Here is a 20,799-nt window from a genome sequence, read left to right on the forward strand (position 1 = left end):
TCATCCAGATAGATGGAAACATGTGGAATCCCTTGCAGTACACCTTCGATTGTCCTCTGGAAGATAGCTGGACTAGATGAGACACCAAACGGTAAGCAGTTATATGTAAGCAAGCCCTTGTGTGTATTTATGGTGACATACTTCTTTGATTCATCATCCAGTGTAATCTGCAAGTAGGCATGACTCATATCCAACTTTGTGAATTTCTTTCCTCCAGCCAGGTTTGCAAAGAGATCCTCTGTTTTGGGAATAGGATACTGCTCTAGTTTGGACACCTGATTGACTGTCAATTTATAGTCTCCACAGAATTTTACCAAATTGTCCGGTTTTAAAACAGGTACTATGGGAGCTGCCCATTCCGAACATTTCACTGGCTCCAGTATGTTCTCTTTCAATAGACGGTCAAGCTCAGCCTCTACCTTTGGCTTCATAGCATAAGGCACAGGTCGTTGTTTAAAAAACCTTGGGCGTACCTCCTTGTCTACATAAATCTTAGCTGGGGGGCCATTAAATGTGCCAAGTTCCTCCTTGAACACATTCCCATGTTCACTCAACATTTCTTGCAAAGTCAGCTGTTTGCCCGCATCTATTAGAGGTACTGCTCCCCAATCTAATTTAAGTTCTTTTATCCAGCCCCGACCTAACAGGTTTGGTCCGGTACCCGATACTATAACTACAGGTAGCTGTTCCACTGTGTCCCTGTGTTGCACAGTTACCTTAGCTGTACCTAAAGTCGCTACTCGTTCACCTGTATATGTTTTAAGATGCAGGGAGCAAGGCTTTAACTGTGGAACTTTTGCACGGTTCCACAATTTTGAGTACTCTGCCTTGTTCATTATGGTCATGCCGCACCCTGTATCCACTTCAAAGTTCACCTTAGAGTCATTTACTGTCAGTTGCAATGTGATAGGAGCCACTTTTGGAATGTTCTCTAACATGCCATACATTATGAACATGTTCTCTTCTTCCTCAGCTTCCCCGCTGATGTGGTGTGCTCCATGTTTTTTCACTTCTCTCCCTTGGTTTTGCTGTCCTCCTCCTTTTGGTTTGGATTCCTCCCCAGATGATTTCGCCCTGCAAGCTCGTTTTATGTGTCCTTGTTTCCCACACTTGTAGCACTTTTCCTCCAGAAACCGGCATTCACTCACCAGGTGATCGCCCTTGCATCTATAACATGCCTTCACATGCTCATGTTGTGGTTTCTGACACATGTTCAACTTGTGCACAACAACCTGACCTGCAACTTGCATAGCATTAGCCCTGTCTGAACCCTGTATTTTGTTTACATCTCGGTTCGCTGTCTCTATGGCTTGAGCAAGTTCCAATGCTTTTTCATAAGTAAGCCCAGTCTCGGATAATAAATCTGCACTGCATTCGGTCGTCCATTATTCTGCAAACTAGTCTATTTCTCAGCATTTCCTTCAGGTTGTTCCCATAATTGCAATCTTGTGCCAATTTACGCAACACCGCTACATAGTCCATTACACTCTCTTCCTCTTTCCTGTTCCTTGAATTAAACTTGAACCGCTGTACAATCTCACTAGGCTTAGGGTTGAAATGTTCTTTTAGCACAACCACTAATTCAACAAATGATTTGTCTCCAGGCTTTTCAGGACTGAGCAGGTTCTTCATCAAACTGTAGGTTTGGCTTCCCACTGAACTAAGCAGAATGGCTTTCCTTTTTCCGGCATCATTTATTTCATTTGCTTCGAAAAATAACCCAACACTTCACAGTATTCCTCCCAAGTTTGTGCTTGGATATCAAAAGCAGAGACCGTTCCTACCGTGGCAGCCATGCTCTCTTCCAACTGGTAGCTAACTGCAGCTCATGATTTTGTTGTTTAAACATCCTGGCAGACTTCTCTTATTCAGGGTCCTGTTTTACCTCGTCGCCAAATGTGATAAATCCATGTAAGTGAGACAAGGAACTCGAAGAGGCGAGGTATGAGGATTAAGGCGAGTACTTCATTGAACGACTGCGAGACAACCAGGCAGGCCTGCTTCCAGGCATTGCACCTTTGCTGACCTTAGCAGGAAGCTAACCCCTGACCTTAACAGGAAGCAACCCCTGACCTTAGCAGCAGCATTGGCTACAGCACCACCTGGTGGATAACCTTAATCATAACATCCCAGATTACTATAGTTAGGTCCCCTGCTCCATTTTAATTGCCTGGTGTCCACCAGGCTGGAGGAGTTAAAACCAAGGCCCTGTGATTCAATTGTTTTACCTGAGAACAAACTCTTTAGTAGCACTCCATGCAATCTGACACTCACCCCCCTCCCGCCACCCCCAACCACCAGCAATATTTTCCATATTGTTGAATAATTTGGCCCACAGCCAAGGTAAAACAGCATGGATTTAGGACGATATTTACTGTGTGGGTTTATCCATGCCTAACCTTCTCTGGTTTCCATCTAACAAAAAAGATAGATATCTTCATTTAAGGAACAAGAACAAATTCTGTTAGGTCAGTTTAACTTGTAACTTATACACAGTGCTGCTTTTATAACCTTGCGCTGTTTATGTAAAGTTAGTGATCTTTGGATAATTTACAATGAACAAATTTGCAAACAATCTACCATTACATTGGATAGTATTGTCATTATTTGTACAGTAATATTTCAATTTATTTTAAGCAGTAAAGGTTAACTTCTCATATTTCCCAGCAGGATGATGGTAACCCGAGAAATGGCTGGGCTGATTTTCCAGTCCTTGTGCTGAACCAGCTCTCATTGAGCATTAGGCTCATTGGGGTAGAAATTTGACCTGCACCCAAAATGGGCAGACAGTCAGTGGAGTGAAGGCCCCATGTGCCGATGCGTGCCAGCCTGAGACCTGAGCCAAATTCGGCATCGGGCCTCATTTTAGTGGAAGCAGGGTTTGCGGGTACCAAATGGGCATCCTGCTGGAGCTCGCGCCAAGCCGGCCCACAGGTAGGCGCTGGCAGCAAGCTGCGAGTTGAATTTCTCCCCTATGGTTTCCACCAAAGACTGACTTCACCTGACGTGAGGCCAATCTATTTACACAAGATCTGTGAGCTCCTTGCTTACTTTTAGCCTACAGGTGGGATCTCACCTTCAGGTGAGGGGCAAATAACACAAGTACGAAACTCTTAAAGAGCTGCAGCAGCCCTGGATGCAGACACTTAAAGGTAAGTAGCTGCTAATGGGAACAAAAATACTTCAGCCTTTCCAAAGATTGCCAATAGTTTCATTAAAATGTTTCTCAGCTTTTCCAAAGGCTTTATGGGGGGCAAGCAATGGTTGGCAAAAAGCAAGGAAATGTGACAGCAGGAAACAAAATGTTTGGATAAGTGAATCAGCAGCATTGTAACCAAGCCCCAGTTTGATGGCTGGTGCAGATGCTGAGGTGGATGTGACTTAAATGTCTCGTTGCTCCCTGACTCCCTGTGAAAGTCATTATGGAGCAGCTATTTTTTAATGTAGCCACTTTTTAAAAATCTGCTACTGTTGTGCTGAAGTCTTGTAACTGCTTTATTTACCATTAGCATCTGGTGACTGAGTGGCCAATAATCAACTATTCCTTTAGGCTTGCCTAAATATATACTTGCTGCTGTGACAAAATAAAAATACCAGCAAAATCTCTACAAAAAAAAATTAAAAGAAAATATATGAAAGTAGCAAAAACAGAGCAACGTACTAAAAATATATTGTAAAAATGGAAATTAAAAAAAAATGTCGACGTCCTCTGCCCTTTTAAGAGCTCCATCACACATAAAGCTTCCCTTAGGCACATTCCAAGTGGGCTCACAAAGGAAACAGTGCAATCTTAGCGAGATTTTGTGGCTTTTCCGCTATCAATCTATCTAAATAATTTTGTGCCCCTTAATAAGTCTGTCACACACTTTAGTTGAGAGCGCTGTTGGCAGGAAATCTTTGTGCCTGGAAAATGGCAGTCCCTTAAAATCAGGTGAGAAATGTGCCGAAGGCCTGCTCGCCTAATTTACCAACCCCTTGTCGCAAATGCAAAGCGAATCAAGAATATCTACATTGGCATATGGTCTCTCTTATATCTTAGCCTCAAAACAATCAAATTCAATGTACAAAGAAGTATTGTGCAGCTAAATGGGTTGACTAAAATTATTAGCATCTGACCATTTAGAAAAGTTGAATTTAGGCTAAAACTGATTCATTCCAATACAATGAAATAAGTGATTTGGATTGAGATCATTGTCATAAAATACTGGTAATAAAACAGTAGTTCTACTGATCAAGGTACTAGTGCAGAGCAAGAGATAGCCTGATGTACCCTGGAAGACATTTTCTTCACATCTAAATATAGATTTGTGACAGAGTGACTTTAAGTCATTATTTTTCCTGTGGCTGTTTGCTGAAAATGCTAATTTGTCACGTATAAGTCCTTCATTGATAGGGTCCAACCATTTGGCATAAGTTCTAGCTTCAGAACACTTTCTCTTTTATATCTTGGAAAGGACAAGTAACAAATTATGTTGGATTGAAGTCTGACAAAAGGCAGGTACAGAAACATGAGGACACAGTCAAAAGAGAGACACAAGGTTAATTTTGGTCACATTGTCAAAGTTCCAGACAAACAAAGAAGAACAGATGGCTTTGATTACATTTGTCACAGATCAGTAAGAAAGAGTTTGAAAAATAGCAGTAAAACAGTGATGCAAGATATTCAGTGCAGGACTGAGGGAGTGCTGCATTGTCTGAGGTGTCAACTTTTGGATGAGATGTTGTTCTGTCAACAAATACAGAAAAAATATAGAACACAGCATTTTTAAGAAACCGCTTGCAGCATGTGCTATACCCAGAATGACATGACCTTGCAGCGAATTCCCTCCCAGACCACCTAGGCTCCACTGACCCCAGTTTGAAAACCTCTACACAACATGAAACAATTGAACTGTGATTTGGAATAATGGCACTTAGAACTATAATTAAACAGATTTTTCTCCTAGAAACTTCCATGACAAATTTGAATCCCTTCAGAATTTCCAGATCATTTTTGTTACAGTACTGCATGCAATTTATCATCAGTTTTTTTGTGGTTTGACCATAGGCTATGCTGGATAATGTAGCCTGTACTTAAGTCTGTTTTATTGTTTATACAGTGAGCAATCCCAAAAGTAAGGTATTCAAACAAGGATAAAAACTACTTCAAGATAAGATAAACAGATAAGATGAAAAGCAAACAAGACCAGCAGAATAAATACCTTTTTAAATCCTCATTTAAGCTTGTGGATGAAACTGCTCTAAAATGGAACTTTTTCCATATTTACATCTTGTGACCTAAGTACGATATTTCTAAATTAGGTCCAAGAAGTGGACCTGGGAATTTCTGAACTGGGATAGAGAAAGGGCTCACTGAAGAAGAACTAGTAAATCAAATACTTACATTTTTGGTGCTTAATCATTTTTTTTAAACTCAATCTTGGGGGAGATGGAAGGGAGGTGAAAACTGATCAGCATCAAGTCTGATTGTAAGATCACTGCCACCATAAAGGGAAGTCCAGGCATCAGAGAAAAAGAGCAATGGAGCAGTAACAATGCATATACACTAAGCATGGGTAAATCATTTTTTAAATGCTTACTATTGAGGGGGACGGAGAGTTGGAGGCCTGGAGCCTGGCTGCTGGGGGTGAGGAAGCCAGATATCAGTAATAAGGAGACCTTGGAACGACTTCTAAAATAAAATTGAGTTGGGACACCGATAACCTGCTGCACTGGCCATCTTAGGTGCTGCCTCAAAGTACTTTGTGTTGATTGCTCAGTCTCATTCGGCATGTGGAGGATTAGGCTGTACTGGTTGAAACACAGCGGAAGCAAATACTGTTCTGCTACACCATATGGAAACTGCTTGGTGCCCTAAGTGGTAGAATATGTGTACATAATTTTTAAGTGTGGAACATTGTGTGATCTGTGAAGGATTGAAATAGCAAGGTAAAAGGGAAAAGAGGGAGCTGCAACCAACATAAGATGCTGGCCCAGGAATTGGTGATATGTCAGGAAGGAAATACCCAAGTGTCAGGACCGATTATTGTGCTTGTGGCTGTGATGTTGAGCTGCTAAAATAGAGCTGAGCTGTGGCTCAGTGGGTAGCACTCTTACCTCCTAAGTCAGAAGGTTGTGGGTTCGAAGTCCCACTCCAGGGATTTGAGCACAAAAATCTAGGCTGACACTCCAGTGCAGTGCTGAGGGAGTGCTGCACTGTCGGAGGTGCTGTCTTTTGGATGAGACATTAAACTGAGGCCCCATCTGCTCTCGGGTGGATGTAAAAGATCCTGTGGCACTATTTCATAGAAGAGCAGTGGAGTTATCCCTGGTGTCCTGGCCAATATTTATCCCTCAATCAGCATAACTAAAACAGATTAACTGGTCTTTACAGATTGCTGTTTGTGGGAGCTTGCTGTGTGCAAATTGGCTGCCACAATTCCTACATTACAACAGTGACAACACTTCGAAAATACTTAATTGGCTGTAAAGCACTTTGGGACATCCGGTGGTTGTGAAAGGTGCTATATAAATGCAAGTCTTTCTTTCTTTTGGGCAATTGCCAATGGAAACCCAGGAAATGAGGTGGGAGGTGTGGTGATGTTACTCTTGCCTTAGTTCCATATAATTACCGCATCTGCATCTATTTTAGCAAGTGCGCTGCTTGGAAGAACTCCAGGAAGTAGGCCCCTTTTCCCTCTGCTTTCCACCCAAGAAATAAGCCTTCTCCAAGCAAACAAGTCATTGAATAAAATCTTGTCCTACATTCAGACTAAAGAGCAAAGGTAGTCTTTCACTACCTAAGGACATCCCTAATCACTTTACAGCCAATTAAGTACTTTTGAAGTGTAGTCACTATATAGTAATGTAGGGAAACATGGCAGATAATTTGCACACAGCAAGGCCCCACAAACAGATATGAGATAATAACCAGATAATCTTTTTAGTGATGTTGGTTGAGTGATTAATATTGGCCAGGACACCAGGAGAACTCCCCTGCTCTTCTTCAAATAGTGCCATGGGATATTTATGTCCACCTGAGAGGACAGACAAGATCTTGGCTTAACTCCCTCAGTACAGCACTGAAGTGTCAGCCTAGATTATGTGCTCAAATCTCTGACATGGGACTTGAACCCACAACTTTCTGATGCTGGGAAAGTGGAAGTGCTACCAATGAGCCAAAGCTGACACACAAAGCTGCTTAGGCCTTAAAAGTATCCAGTCGTGTTGAGACTGCCGTAAATAGCACCAGTTTTGGTTCAAACGCTTTAAATTGTTGAAGGCTGTGTGCCAGGATGGAAATGTACAATTCAAACATCCTAATTCACATGAATCATGGCCTCAATCAACATAACAACAACAGATTATCTGGTCATTATCACATTGCTGTTTGTGGGAGCTTGCTGTGCGCAAATTGGCTGTCGAGTTTCCTACATTACAACAATGACTACGCTCCAAAAGTAATTAATTGGCTGTAAAGCGCTTTGAGACGTCCGATGGTCATGAAAGGCGCTATATAAATCCAAGTCCTTCCTTCTTCTGTGTTTAACCTGCTCTTTAAAGCGACTGCTCAAGTACTCCCTGTGGGAATGTGATTTAAATAGGCAAATACAAGTTATTGCAGCTTCTTTTAAACTGGAGGGCAATTGCAACTGCTTGTAAATTTATGGCTTCAGTTCAGAAAAGTCCAACGTGAATCTACTGCTCTTTTATCTTTTTTAAAGATTGCTTTGCATTTGTAATAAAGTTGGAGTGTGATATCATACTCTAGAGTATGACAGATGTGCGCTGGACACAGACATTTATTCATAATAAATATTTAACTTTATTGGTAGCATGATAATTGACGAGAAGGAATGTGGGGGAGAGAGTTGGACATCACCCTTTTCATCCTTCTGGATCAGAAAAAATCTAAGCCTAAAATCTGAGCAGCTCCAACATTGCAAAGTTTTGCCAAACTGAGCTGATACCAAACATTACTGGGTTCAGGATCTAGTTCAATTTCTTTGTACCAAATAGAAACTTGGGTATTGAGATCAAATATTTACTTTGTCATGGAACTGGGGGATGGAATAGTATTTTTGGCAGCTTGGAGTTAGTATTGATCTGACAGGAAGGTACATGAAATGTTTTGTTCCTCATGCCGTGCAGTTACAGCCCCTACCAGCTGTACTGAACATACTCGTTTCCATCCTTGATTTGAGTGTAAGATTTCCAGTCTTATAAACTACCAAAAATGGTCACGTTTGAATAACAATCTTCAAAATTCCCAGTTATATTGGGGCTCAAGTTCGTGGGAGGTACTCAATGGGGACTGGCATGAAACGGAATTCTTGATATATAGTTTATATTGAGAACCAAACGCAATTGTTTGTTTTATTGGTAACACAAATGTTAAAGTCAGCAGCATTTTACGTCAGTGCAGCAAAAGAAAATCACGTCATATTGATCCTTGTTGACTGTTTTATTTATATTAGAAAAATGCTGGTGATGCTGTCTGACTTTGAAGGCTCAAGTTGTCCAGTAAGATGCAATTTAACAACAGCAATGGTATAGAAATCAAATCACAAGTCTCCCTTCTCTTGTCTGAACAAGGTCACAGTTTGGATAGAGTCAAATGACCACTCAATGCATGTCCTCTCCTGGGATGGCGGGGGAATGTAATGCTAGGATTCTAGTTAGTCTGTTTATTCTAGTCTGATTAAAATCTATTTGTTTCTGAGGGATTTTAAAAACTAATTTTTGAGATGAGTTTGTTTATTTCAATCTAAGATCAAAGTAAATAGCTCTGAATGGCTGTGCACATTGGATTTACATAAATATATCTTTGGATGAATTGTTTATGCTTGAAAAGCATCAGGAGTGTGGTAAACCACTGTTTGTATTCCTGTTTGTCCTGTTTGTATTCCACTGTGTACATGCCTGGACATGCCTCGGCTGACTCCTCCCACAGGTCCTAGTATAAAGGTGACTGCTCCCCAGCCCTTGTATCCTGGACCGGTCGACCACTCGAGGCAGACCTCCATTCTGTTGTTAATAAAAGCCTTTAGTTACTCTTCTAACTCTCAGTCTTTTATGAGTAATTGATAGCGCATCAATTTTATTAACAACATTTTTATAATGGAGAAGATCCTCACACCAGCATGCCTGGACTTAGATCATCGGGAGGCGGACTCATCCACCAAGTTTACTCACTGGCTTAAGTGTTTCGAAAAATTCCTGACCGCCTCCGAAGCAATCAAATCGGACGAGGACAAACTGGATGTCCTGACCTCCAAAGTGAACCACCGAGTGTACTCGGTCATCCAAGACACGACCTCGTACGCGGATGCTATCAAGCTCCTCAAGGACCAGTACACGCGCCCAGTGAACGAAGTGTACGCCAGGCACCTCCTGGGGAGTCGTAAACAACAACCTGGGGAATCGACCGTGGAATACCTTCAGGCACTGTCTGTGCTTGGCCGGGCCTGTGGTTGTAAGGATGTAAAGGCCGCTGTGTACACAGAGGAACTTATCCGGGACGCTTTTGTAGCGGGCCACAGATCCAATTACACACGACAGCGACTGTTGGAGCAGAGTAACCTCGACCTCAACAAGGCCTCTGAACTCGCACTATCATTGGATGCAGCCTACCAGGGCATGGATGCCTACTCCTCTGCACCGTGGACGCCGCGGGGAATGACAGCCTGGGACACGGTAGGACCGCCTCATAGCGCCGTGCCACCCCAGCCACACCCCAACAACGGCCCAACTACCGCAGCAGTGTCCCAAGGCCAGACAGCAGTGCCCCAAGGCCAGAAATGCTACTTCTGTGGCCAGGCAAAACACCCCAGAGCGCGCTGCCCGGCGAAAAACGCGATCTGCTCGGGCTGCGGGAAGAAGGGACACTACGCTAGCGTCTGCAGGGCCAAAGCCACCCCGAACCCCAGCAGCGCCGCGTGTGGGCCATGCGGGCCGCCATTTTGGACCTCCCCGGCCGTGTGCGAATCACCGGTACAGCAGCCATTTTGGATGCCTCCAGCCACATGGGGATCATGGACGCCGCCATCTTGGACGACAGCCGGGACGCAGCAGGCCCCCGACACCGCCTCATCTGATACCCGCAGCGACACACCGACCCCTACGCTGGCATCCGTTACACTGGACCAAGCGAGACCGCACCAACTGGCCAGTTCCACAATGGACATTAAGGTAAATGGTCACGATACAATCTGCCTTTTTGACTCTGGGAGCACGGAGAGCTTCATCCACCCCGACACGGTGCGGCATTGCTCTCTCCCAGTCCTGCCTGCGCAACAGCGGATTTCTATGGCCTCCGAGTCCCAGTCGGCGGACATCGGCGGCTACTGCGTGGTGACACTCGTAGTAGACGGGACCGTGTACGATCATTTTAAACTTCTGGTCCTGCCTGACCTCTGCGCTGCCGTCCTGCTGGGGTTAGATTTTCAGTGCCACCTTAAAAGTGTTACGATGGCGTACGGTGGACCCCTACCCCCACTCACAGTCCGCAGCCAGCAGCTTCCAAATTGCCCGCCGCGCACCAGGTGCAACCTCTCCACACTCAGAGTCACCCCCCCACCACTGTTTGCTAACCTCACCCCCGACTGTAAGCCCATCGCCACAAAGAGCAGGCGATACAGTGCCGGGGACAGGGTTTTCATTAAAACCGAAGTGGAGCGGCTCCTGAAAGAAGGGATTATTGAGGGCAGCACCAGCCCCTGGCGAGCCCAGGTTGTGGTCGTTAAGACCAGCGAGAAGCAGCGCCTGGTCATCGACTACAGCCAGACAATAAATCGCTACACCCTGCTGGACGCCTACCCACTCCCCCGTATAGCTGATATGGTCAACCAGATCGCGCAGTACCGCGTCTTCTCGACCATTGACCTGAAATCAGCGTACCACCAGCTCCCCATCCGCCCTGAGGACCGCCAGTACACTGCCTTTGAGGCAAACGGCCGCCTCTATCACTTCCTTAGGGTTCCCTTTGGCGTCACCAACGGGGTCTCCATCTTCCAAAGGGAGATGGACCGGATGGTAGATCAAAATGCGTTGCAGGCCACTTTCCCATATCTGGACAATGTGACCATCTGCGGCCGTGACTTGCAGGACCATGACGCAAACCTCGAAAAATTCCTCCGCACCGCCCAACTCCTAAACCTGACATATAACAAGGAGAAGTGCATATTCCGCACAAACCGCCTCGCCATCCTTGGCTGTGTTGTGGAACACGGAGTCATCGGCCCCGACCCCGACTGGATGCGTCCCCTTATGGAACTTCCACTGCCCCACTGCCTCAAGGCCCTGAAGAGGTGCCTAGGGTTTTTCTCCTATTACGCCCAGTGGGTCCCCTACTATGCGGACAAGGCCCGTCCGCTGATCAAGTCCACCTCTTTCCCTTGACGGCAGAGGCCCGCTTAGCCTTCCACCGTATCAAGGAGGACATTGCCAAAGCCACCATGCACGCAGTGGACGAATCCATCCCCTTCCAGGTGGAAAGCGACGCGTCCGACTTTGCCCTGGCCGCTACCCTCAATCAGGCGGGGAGACCCGTGGCCTTCTTTTCACGAACCCTCCAAGGCCCGGAGACCAGACACTCCGCTGTTGAGAAGGAGGCCCAGGCGATTGTGGAGGCTGTGCGTCATTGGAGGCACTACCTGGCCGGAAAACGATTTACCCTGCTCACTGACCAGCGTTCAGTTGCTTTTATGTTTAACAACAAGCAGAGGGGCAAAATCAAAAATGACAAGATCTTGAGGTGGAGAATCGAACTTTCCACCTACAACTACGAGATCTTGTACCGGCCCGGGAAGCTAAATGAACCCCCGGATGCGCTATCGCGTGGCACCTGCGCCAGCGCGCAGATCGATAGACTACGGGTCCTCCACAATGACCTCTGCCACCCGGGGGTCACCAGGTTCTTCCACCTCATCAAGGCCCGCAACCTGCCTTACTCTATTGAGGAGGTCAGGACCATGACCAGGAACTGCCAAGTCTGCGCTGAGTGCAAACCACACTTTTATAGACCAGACAGGGCCCACCTGATAAAAGCCACTCGCCCCTTCGAGCGCCTGAGCGTTGATTTTAAAGGGCCTCTCCCCTCCTCCGACCGCAATGTGTACTTCCTCAATATTATTGATGAGTACTCCCGTTTCCCGTTCGCCTTCCCCTGCCCGGACATGACCAGTGCCACGGTCATTAAATGTCTGAACAACCTCTTCACCCTGTTCGGCTTCCCCAGCTATATCCATAGCGACCGGGGCTCATCGTTTATGTGCGACGAACTCCGTCAGTACCTGCTAACTAGGGGTATTGCCACAAGCAGGACCACCAGTTACAACCCCCGGGGGAATGGACAGGTGGAAAGAGAAAATGCGACAGTTTGGAAGGCCGTCCTGCTAGCCTTAAAGTCTAGGGGCCTTCCAACCTCCCGCTGGCAGGATGTGCTCCCCGATGCGCTCCACTCTATTCGGTCACTGCTCTGCACTGCCACTAACGCCACCCCCCATGAGAAAATGTTTGTCTTCCCAAGGAAGTCCACATCAGGGACATCGCTACCGCCATGGCTGACGTCCCCAGGGCCGGTCCTACTGAGAAGACACGTGAGGACCCATAAAACGGACCCCCTGGTCGAGAGGGTCGACCTCCTCCACGCCAACCCCCAGTATGCTTACATCGCATACCCGGACGGGCGGGAGGACACAGTCTCCATAAGAGACCTTGCACCCTCGGGGACCACAGTAACCCACTACCCACTACCACCCCCCCCCACGATCCGATATCCAGCCCCAGCAGACGGCAGGCCTGGGCCCCGCGACCCGCTCGACATCTACGAGGACGACACGCCTGTGCCACAGCCTACGCCGGACTCGACGCCGGAAGCTTCACTACCCCTGCCGTCGCCACGCCGATCACAGCGGCTGACAAGACCTCCGGAGAGACTCCAATACACTAACTTTTAATACACTTCACCCCGCCGGACTCAATTTTAAACAAGGGGTGAATGTGGTAAACCACTGTTTGTATTCCTGTTTGTCCTGTTTGTATTCCACTGTGTACATGCCTGGACATGCCTCGGCTGACTCCTCCCACAGGTCCTAGTATAAAGGTGACTGCTCCCCAGCCCTTGTATCCTGGACCGGTCGACCACTCGAGGCAGACCTCCATTCTGTTGTTAATAAAAGCCTTTAGTTACTCTTCTAACTCTCAGTCTTTTATGAGTAATTGATAGCGCATCAAGGAGTGTTTGGAAAATGTTTCCACCTTGTAAACCAGTGTCAGCATCAAATATTCCTAGGTCAAATATAGTGTAGCCAGATACAGAGCACAACTCTTGTCCTCTGCCACAGCAACATGTTATAATTCTGTCCTCAAAGGAGGACTCACCACTTCTTTGAGTGAGAACACCATTTTAGTGCCAATTTATACAGAATTATGAGAAGATTTGAGTAGTGACCCACTCCTAGTAGGAACTGGCTTCAGATTGCCCATTCATTTCACTTATGATCCTTTTCACTAGCAGAGAAAGAAAATTCATTTCATCGATGTGGGCTGGATTTGAACTTCTGGCCGCGATTTTGCTGACCTCGGCAGATCCGTGGTGGGCGATGTCGATGGCGGGACCCAACCCCGATCCGTGGTGGGCGATGTCGGTGGCGGGACCCAACCCCGATCCGTGGTGGGCGATGTCGGTGGCGGGTCCCGGCCCCGCTGCTGGCTCCATCCCGCTGTCTGAAAAGATTTTCCGTTGATGGGGCTTGTTAAGCCCACCTAATGCATTTCCTGGCCAATTAGAGGAAGCGGGTTTGGTGACGTCATTTGATGACGCGTCATCAACCAGTTTCCTTAAAGGGACCATGGCCAAATTTATTTTGACATTTGTGCTGTCAGTGTTCTACAGCATTGAGGTGCTGCAAACACTGGCAATGATTGCACAGAGGCGCAGGGCTGCACCCAGGCTCTCCCATGACTCCCTCCATATGCTTATTTTTATGTTTATGGAGGGAGTCACAGCACACAGGGAGGTCCTCTTCCCTTCTCATGGGTGGAAGAGACCTCCCCAGGAGATCAACACAGCCTGGTTGCACATTGCAGAGGAGGGCACAAGCAGGTATTCGGTAAAGAGGATCTGGGTGCAGTGCTGCAAATGTTTCAATGATCTCATGAGATCACGAAACGTCAGCATACCGCTACACTCAACCTCACCCTGCTGTGCCTCTCATCACATCCCCATCACTCTGCCTTCCCTACCCTACTCCTGCACATCCTTACTCACACCAACTTACCTTGCACCTCCACCCATCCGTCACTATCTGCATTATCACATCCCCATCTCACTAGTCACCCCTCACACTCACCCTCATCCTAGTGCAATCATACCAACTAACAACGCACAATGGTAGGCACTTGTGTGTTTTATGCAATGTTCATGTAAAGTTTCTGTTAATGTGGTGACAAACATTGAAACCTTTATTTTCAATGCTTTCCATTCTTGAACAGATTTGTGTGCACCTTTGGAAGTGGCTTAGTGAGTTGCAGTGAATGGTGAGCCATAACGGTACCCCCCGCAATGGTGATGAGTGTGAAAGGAATGGCTTGGACATTGTAGGGATGATTTATGGTGTTGGTGTGGGGTGGTGCCAACCTGGCGCATCATGTGGCAGCCAGAGTGTACAGCGTCAAGTGAAGTAAATCTGGCCATGGTGAGGACGTCCCTGGCCTCCCGGGAAACAATGTGGTCGGGTGCTGATGCCCTGTGTCCTGTGCAGCATCAGGTAATTGTGGAGAAGGTTGGTGTTGTTGGTGCTGCTGGTGTGCCTGGTGATGCTGGTGTTGGGGCTCATCATGGATTTCTGGATTCTCCCACCAGAGGACATAGCTTCTCTCTATCCATCTACTGTATGGAATCCTTTTTATTGTTTTAAACACTTCAATTTGATTGCCCGTCAACCTTATAAACACAAGGAAATAGAAGCCAAGGTTATGCAATATGTCCTCATAATTCAACTCTAAACCCTGGTCTCATTCTGATGAATCTGCTACACCCCCTCCAAGGCCGATATATCCTTACTGAGGTGTGGTATCCAGCACTGAATGCAAGACTCCAGATGGGGACTAACCAAGGCTCTGTACAACTGAAGCATAAGTTCCTTCCCTTTATATTCTAACCCTCTTCAGATAAAGGTCAATATTTTATTCACTGATCTCTTCCTTACTTAGCTTTCCAATAAGAAATATTGAATTCATAGATGATTCATAACTCAGTCCTAGAGGTAGTGTATCATAAAATCAGATAGAAACTCATACCCAAGTACAAGCACTATGTTTTTTTTATTCGTTCCTGGGATGTGGGCATCGCTGGCAAGGCCAGCATTTATTGCCCATCCCTAATTGCCCTCGAGAAGGTGGTGGTGAGCCATCTTCTAGAACCGCTGCAGTCCGTGTGGTAAAGGTACTCCCACAGTGCTGTTAGGGAGGGAGTTCCAGGATTTTGACCCAGCAACGATGAAGGTACGACAATATATTTCCAAGTCAGGATAGAGTGCAACTTGGAGGTGATGGTGTTCCCATGCGCCTGCTGCCCTTGTTGTTCTAGGTGGTAGAGGTTACGGGTTTGTAACAATAGATATTACAGTTTATGTTAAAGCATACTATGTGTTACAGTAGTATAAAGTATAGTCGTAGAAAAGCTTTCCATATGTTTAAAATAATTAAAAATCTACATCACCTATGGAGCACTAAACTGTAATATTTAATGTATGTCTAGAAATTACAGGGTTGATTTTCTGAGGCTTCATCCACAGTGAGGTACCTCAAATACCATAAGCACACATAAAGGATTTTGCATCCACTAAAATCTAAGCAAGTGGGAGCATGAATTTTCAATGCAGCTCATGGTGTGTGAGGTTCCTGCAGGTGAGGGCTCTGAAAATCAACCCTTTAGTTTCTAGACATATAATAGATATGACAGTGTCACAGTACCCTTCTGTGTACTATATTTTGTACTCTGTATAAATCATGCAATATACTTTATTAAGATATTTTGATTGAGGAGCATCATAAGGTCATCAGTAAGGTTGCAGTTATCATGCGATCACAAGAATAATACAGATGTGGGAGGCCATTCAACTCATCTTAGCTCATGCTCTTTGGGTTTTTGCCCCCACTATCCTACCTGGAAGTCCATTTGTCTTTGTGTGAAGAAGAACTTCCTGAGATCAGATATAAATTTGTCTTTCATTGTTTTAAATTTGTTCAAAGGAAAATGTCTTCAGTGGGATATGTATACTTTTAAAGTTATTTTGGGTATGGAGAGCAATCATTTAATTTCCTCAAAATGTGTCAAAGTTGCTTCCCTTGAGCAGGACCTTTGTTCCCTTCAGAAGCAGGTAAAAGACCTGAAGTAGCTACTGGATTTTGATGATTTCCTAGGTAAGTTGGCAGGTTGATCAATCTGACACATAGGGATTGAATTTCCCTGGGGGCTCTTCTGCTCGTCCAATCTAACTTTAGCAGAAGAGCCATGGAAATCTCATAAAAATGGTGTAAATGGCTTTTATGCTGTTTTTCTGGGGTTTTTGTGGCTCTTCTGCTAAAGTTACGACGGACAAGCGGGAGAACATCCATGGAAATTCATCCCTATACACTAGGTTTGATTCTCTTTTCACTTCCCTAACAGATTGTCGGTTCTCAGTGGGCTGCTTAGTTCTCAGCCTATTAAGCAAGCTGGAAGGGAGAAAACCTTCAGAGCCAGTGCCTGAAAAAAGAAGGCAAAGTGAGGCAGAATAATGATAGGCGGTGTGAACTTAAGGGAAGCTTCATTGTTCAACATACCAACAGCATGCAATGTACAGGTAAGTCCTTTTTCAGGACAGTTAGATCTTTACATGTGTGATGGTCAAGGATATTCATAATAGGTTGGATGCCTTAATGATGGGTGAGAGCAAAGGAACTATAACTTACATAGGATATACAGCACAGAAACGGGCCATTCGGCCCAACCAGTCCATGCCGGCATTTATGCTCCACTCGAGCCTCCTCCCATCTTTCGTCATCTAAACCTATCAGCATAACACTCTATTCCCTTCTCCCTCATATGCTTATCTAGACTCCCCTTAAATGCATCGATACTATTCGCTTCAACCACTCCGTGGTAGCGAGTTCCACAGTCTCACCACTCTCTGGGTAAAGAAGTTCCTTCTGAATTCCCTGTTTGATTTCTTGGTGACTATCTTATTGATGGCCTCTAGTTATGCTCTTCCCCACAAGTGGAAACACACTCTGTATCTACTCTATCAAAACCTTTCAATTTTAAAGACCTCTATTCGGTCACCCCTCAGCCTTCTCTTTTTAAGAGAAAAGAGACCCAGCCTGTTCATCCTTTCCTGATAGGTATACCCTCACATTTCTGGTACCATCCTTGTAAATCTTTTTTGCACCCTCTCCAGTGTCTCTATATCCTTTTTATAATATGGCAACCAGAATTGTACGCAGTACTCCAAGTGTGGTCTAACCAAGGTTCGATACAAGTTTAGTATAACTTCTCTACTTTTCAATTCGATACCTCTAGAAATAAACCCTAGTGCTTGGTTTGCTTTTTTTATGGCCTTGCTAGCATGTGTCGCTACTTTTAGTGATTTATGTATTTGTGCTTCGAGATCCCTTTGCTCTTCTACCCCACTTAGATTTGTATTTTTCAGGTAATATGTGACCTCCCTATTTTTCTTACCAAAATGTAATACCTCACATTTATCTGTGTTGAATTTCATTTGCCAATTATATGCCCATTCTTCAAGTTGATTAATGTCTTGTAATTTGTTGCAGTCCTCCTCAGTATTGACAACCTCCCCCACAATTTGGTGTCATCTGCAAATTTAGAAACTGCATTTTTGATTCCAAAGTCTAAATCATTAATATAAATTGTGAACAACAGTGGTCCTTGTGGAACACCACTTATCACCTTCTGCCACACCCTTTACCCCTACTCTCTCTTTTCTGTCTTGAAGCCAGCTAGTTACCATTCTGCTACTTGTCTCCTGACTCCGCATTCCCTGACCTTATTCATTAGTCTATTATGTGGTACCTTATCGAAGGCCTTTTCAAAATCTAGATAAATTACATCTACTGCATTACCCTTGTCTACTCTCTCTGTTACATCTGCCTTACATGTTGGAACTATTGATATAATGGGTTTAAAAGTCTGTTCTCTTACAGGAAAACCAGATAAACCAGATGATTTGTTCTTTAATTCATCCAGAATAGTGGTTTCTGGCCAACTACCTGTAATTGCAGGGTTGTCGCAGAGGAACAGCAGGAGAATTGGCCTGAGTGAATGGAGGAACTGTGCTGGAAGGAGAAACTCACCTACACTGACAAATGGAGAACATTTTATGGTGAAGGTAAGCTTTTCAGAGGGGTGCCATTAATTTGAATTAGATGGAAGCTGAGAGATTGGCTCAGGATATAGAGAGCAATTGGGAGGTTTTTAAACTAATTGGGACCAGGACTGTTGATTTAGAACATAAATCCTTTAGGACTAGTAAGCAGAGTAAAACTATTGTGAATTATAAAGCATTGGTTAGAGTAAAATTTAAGGATTGTAAAGGTAATTGGTTCATAACCAGCAAGTAAAAATGCCCTTAAAATGTGATTAGGTTAATGGTATAAACATTAGAAATATTTGTTCTTGGATGTGAACAACACTGCCAAGGCAGCATTCATTACCCATCCCTAGTTGCCTGAGGACATTAAAGGTTAACCATGTTGTGTGGGACTGGAGACATATATAGGCCAGATCATGAAGGGGTGGCAGGTTTCCTTCCCTGAAGAACATTAGTGAACCAAGTTAGATGATGAGTCTCTGAGACATGGTTAGATGCAAATGATGGGCCTGAATTTCAGTTAAAGTTTTATAAGGAATTTCAAAAGGATAGGAAGGAATCAAAAGGAGGGAATGTAGCTTCATTTGTTATGGAGGACTTAATTCTTATTGCGATCGATGGTATTGGTCTACACAGAGTAGCTGAGGCAATCTGGGTGCAGCTGGGCTAGGCAGTTGGTCCTAAATTATCATTGGAGTCAGAGAGTGGTCAAGGGCCACATTGGCCCTTTGAGAGATTCCCAAACTCATTAAAACTAAGAGACCATCTCCAGGAGGCCATGTCACACTGCTTGGGCCTAGTATTGGGTGGAGTTTAACTTCAGTCTGATGTGAATCTCTGTTTAGAAGGCTTTCAGGTGGTCCACTGGATTTCCTTTCAAACTTGCCACTGAGTCTTTTAAATGTTAGGAGAAAGCAGATAATGCTGCCAGCTTCCTCTTAACATTAAAAATTGTTGCTAAAGTGGTGTTCTACTCTTGTGTAAGCATATATGCCAGAGCTTGCTTTTGATGAATGAAGTGCAAGCAACAGCCAGGCACAACTCGCGGAATATCTTAGGTTCTGCCAGTATCACTTCACACTCTATAGCTACTAGTCTCAGACCGAAAGTGCAGTATATTTGCATTTGATTCTGTTATTATGAAAAAGTTCTACATTAAAAAAAATGTATGAGTTCTCACATAATTCTACTTGTATCACCAGAGAACGCACATTCAAGTAAAGAAAGTAAATATGTCCTTCCTCATCTGAGTGAACTATAATGGCTGATACTATCTCTTCCTTAGTAATTCTCAGCTGGGTTTAGGATAAAAGCAAGATTAGCACACATAAGAGTGGAAGTGCCAATGTAATTGTTGCTTCTAAAAATAGTTGCCCAAAGCACTCGTTTTCCTCCTGAGCTAGAATCTGGTTCTGTGCTCAGCAGGCTGTTCAGTCCTTTGTCAAATGTGCCATTTCTTGACCTGTACTTATGCTAAATTATTGAAAAATATGAAATGAACTCTCATGGTGAACTTTGTTACTGTATGACTTATCAATTGAAGTTGCCTTCTTAGTGTTAATTAGCTCCTTGAAGCAAATTTGCTTTTCACAGTAGAGCGAGATTTGCAAAACTTAATACATTACTAATTATAATAGTTGTGTGTGAATGTCTGTGTTTAGTAAGGTGAAATGCATCAGTGAGGGGCAATGGAACTCTGCAGTGTAATTGTAATTAACGTGACTAGATTTTTAAAATGTAGTTTCTGGATTTCTTTATAATGCCCTATTATAGATGAAAGGAATTGGTTGCTTAAGAAGACTAAAATGAATCCTAGTAAAATTTTAAATAGATGGGGCTTTTTCACTTGTTCAAATGGGGCCTACTGAACAAGCAATGATTCACATTAAAAGGACATGTTGGAGCCTTGCAGCAATTCTATTACTTAAATATGCTCAATATGCCTCTGTGTTGGAAGGGCATGGGTTCAAGCCTTACACCAGAGACTTGAGCACATAATCTAGGCTGGCAATTCAGTGCCGTACTGAGCAATGTTCCCTCTAAGGTGCGTGGCCACGCACCAATCGGGAAGCCCCATGCAGGCCGCTCACCAGCTGCTGCCGTTAGAAAAGATGCCGCGCAGAAAATTTAAAGGGACTGCGCACCAAAAGAAAAATTGGAAGGAACACTGGCACTGAAGGAGTATTGCACTATAGAAGGTGCCATCTTTTGGTGAGATGCTAAACTGTGCTTCTTCAGGTGGATGTAAAATCTCTCAGCACTATATTATAGAACAGAAAAGGGCCATTCAGCCCAACCAGTCTATGCTGGTGTTTATACTCTAAACGAGTTTCCCCCCACTCTATATTTATTTCATCTCACCCTATCAACATATCCTTCTATTCCATTCTCCCTCATGTACTTATCTAGCTACCCCGTAAATGCATCTATGCTATTTGCCTCA

The 20,799-nt window shown here is 44.7% G+C and overlaps 1 protein-coding gene across 1 annotated transcript; it reads left to right on the plus strand.

Annotated features, from left to right (window-relative positions):
- Positions 1-4,508: 4,508 nt before the first annotated feature.
- On the plus strand, positions 4,509-13,153 carry LOC147113421 (uncharacterized). The gene is made up of 3 exons (XM_085996123.1): positions 4,509-4,616; positions 9,680-10,170; positions 12,509-13,153. Exons 1-3 carry the CDS (start codon positions 4,509-4,511, stop codon positions 12,936-12,938), a joined length of 1,029 nt encoding a protein of 342 aa, XP_085852249.1. The 3' UTR covers positions 12,939-13,153.
- The last annotated feature ends 7,646 nt before the right edge of the window (positions 13,154-20,799 follow it).

Source organism: Somniosus microcephalus, chromosome 8 (genome assembly GCF_052327205.1).
Source record: "Somniosus microcephalus isolate GS21.2 chromosome 8, FLI_Smic_1.0, whole genome shotgun sequence".
Classification (NCBI taxonomy): Eukaryota; Metazoa; Chordata; class Chondrichthyes; order Squaliformes; family Somniosidae; genus Somniosus; species Somniosus microcephalus.

Bases quoted from the DNA above. Each gene is read 5' to 3' on its own strand.
- LOC147113421 (XM_085996123.1), top strand. From the start codon at position 4,509: ATGAGGACACAGTCAAAAGAGAGACACAAGGTTAATTTTGGTCACATT. The intron at 4,617-9,679 runs GTAAGAAAGAGT...GGGACACGGTAG, and splicing joins ATTACATTTGTCACAGATCA to GACCGCCTCATAGCGCCGTG. The intron at 10,171-12,508 runs GTAAATGGTCAC...TGTCTTCCCAAG, and splicing joins GTTCCACAATGGACATTAAG to GAAGTCCACATCAGGGACAT.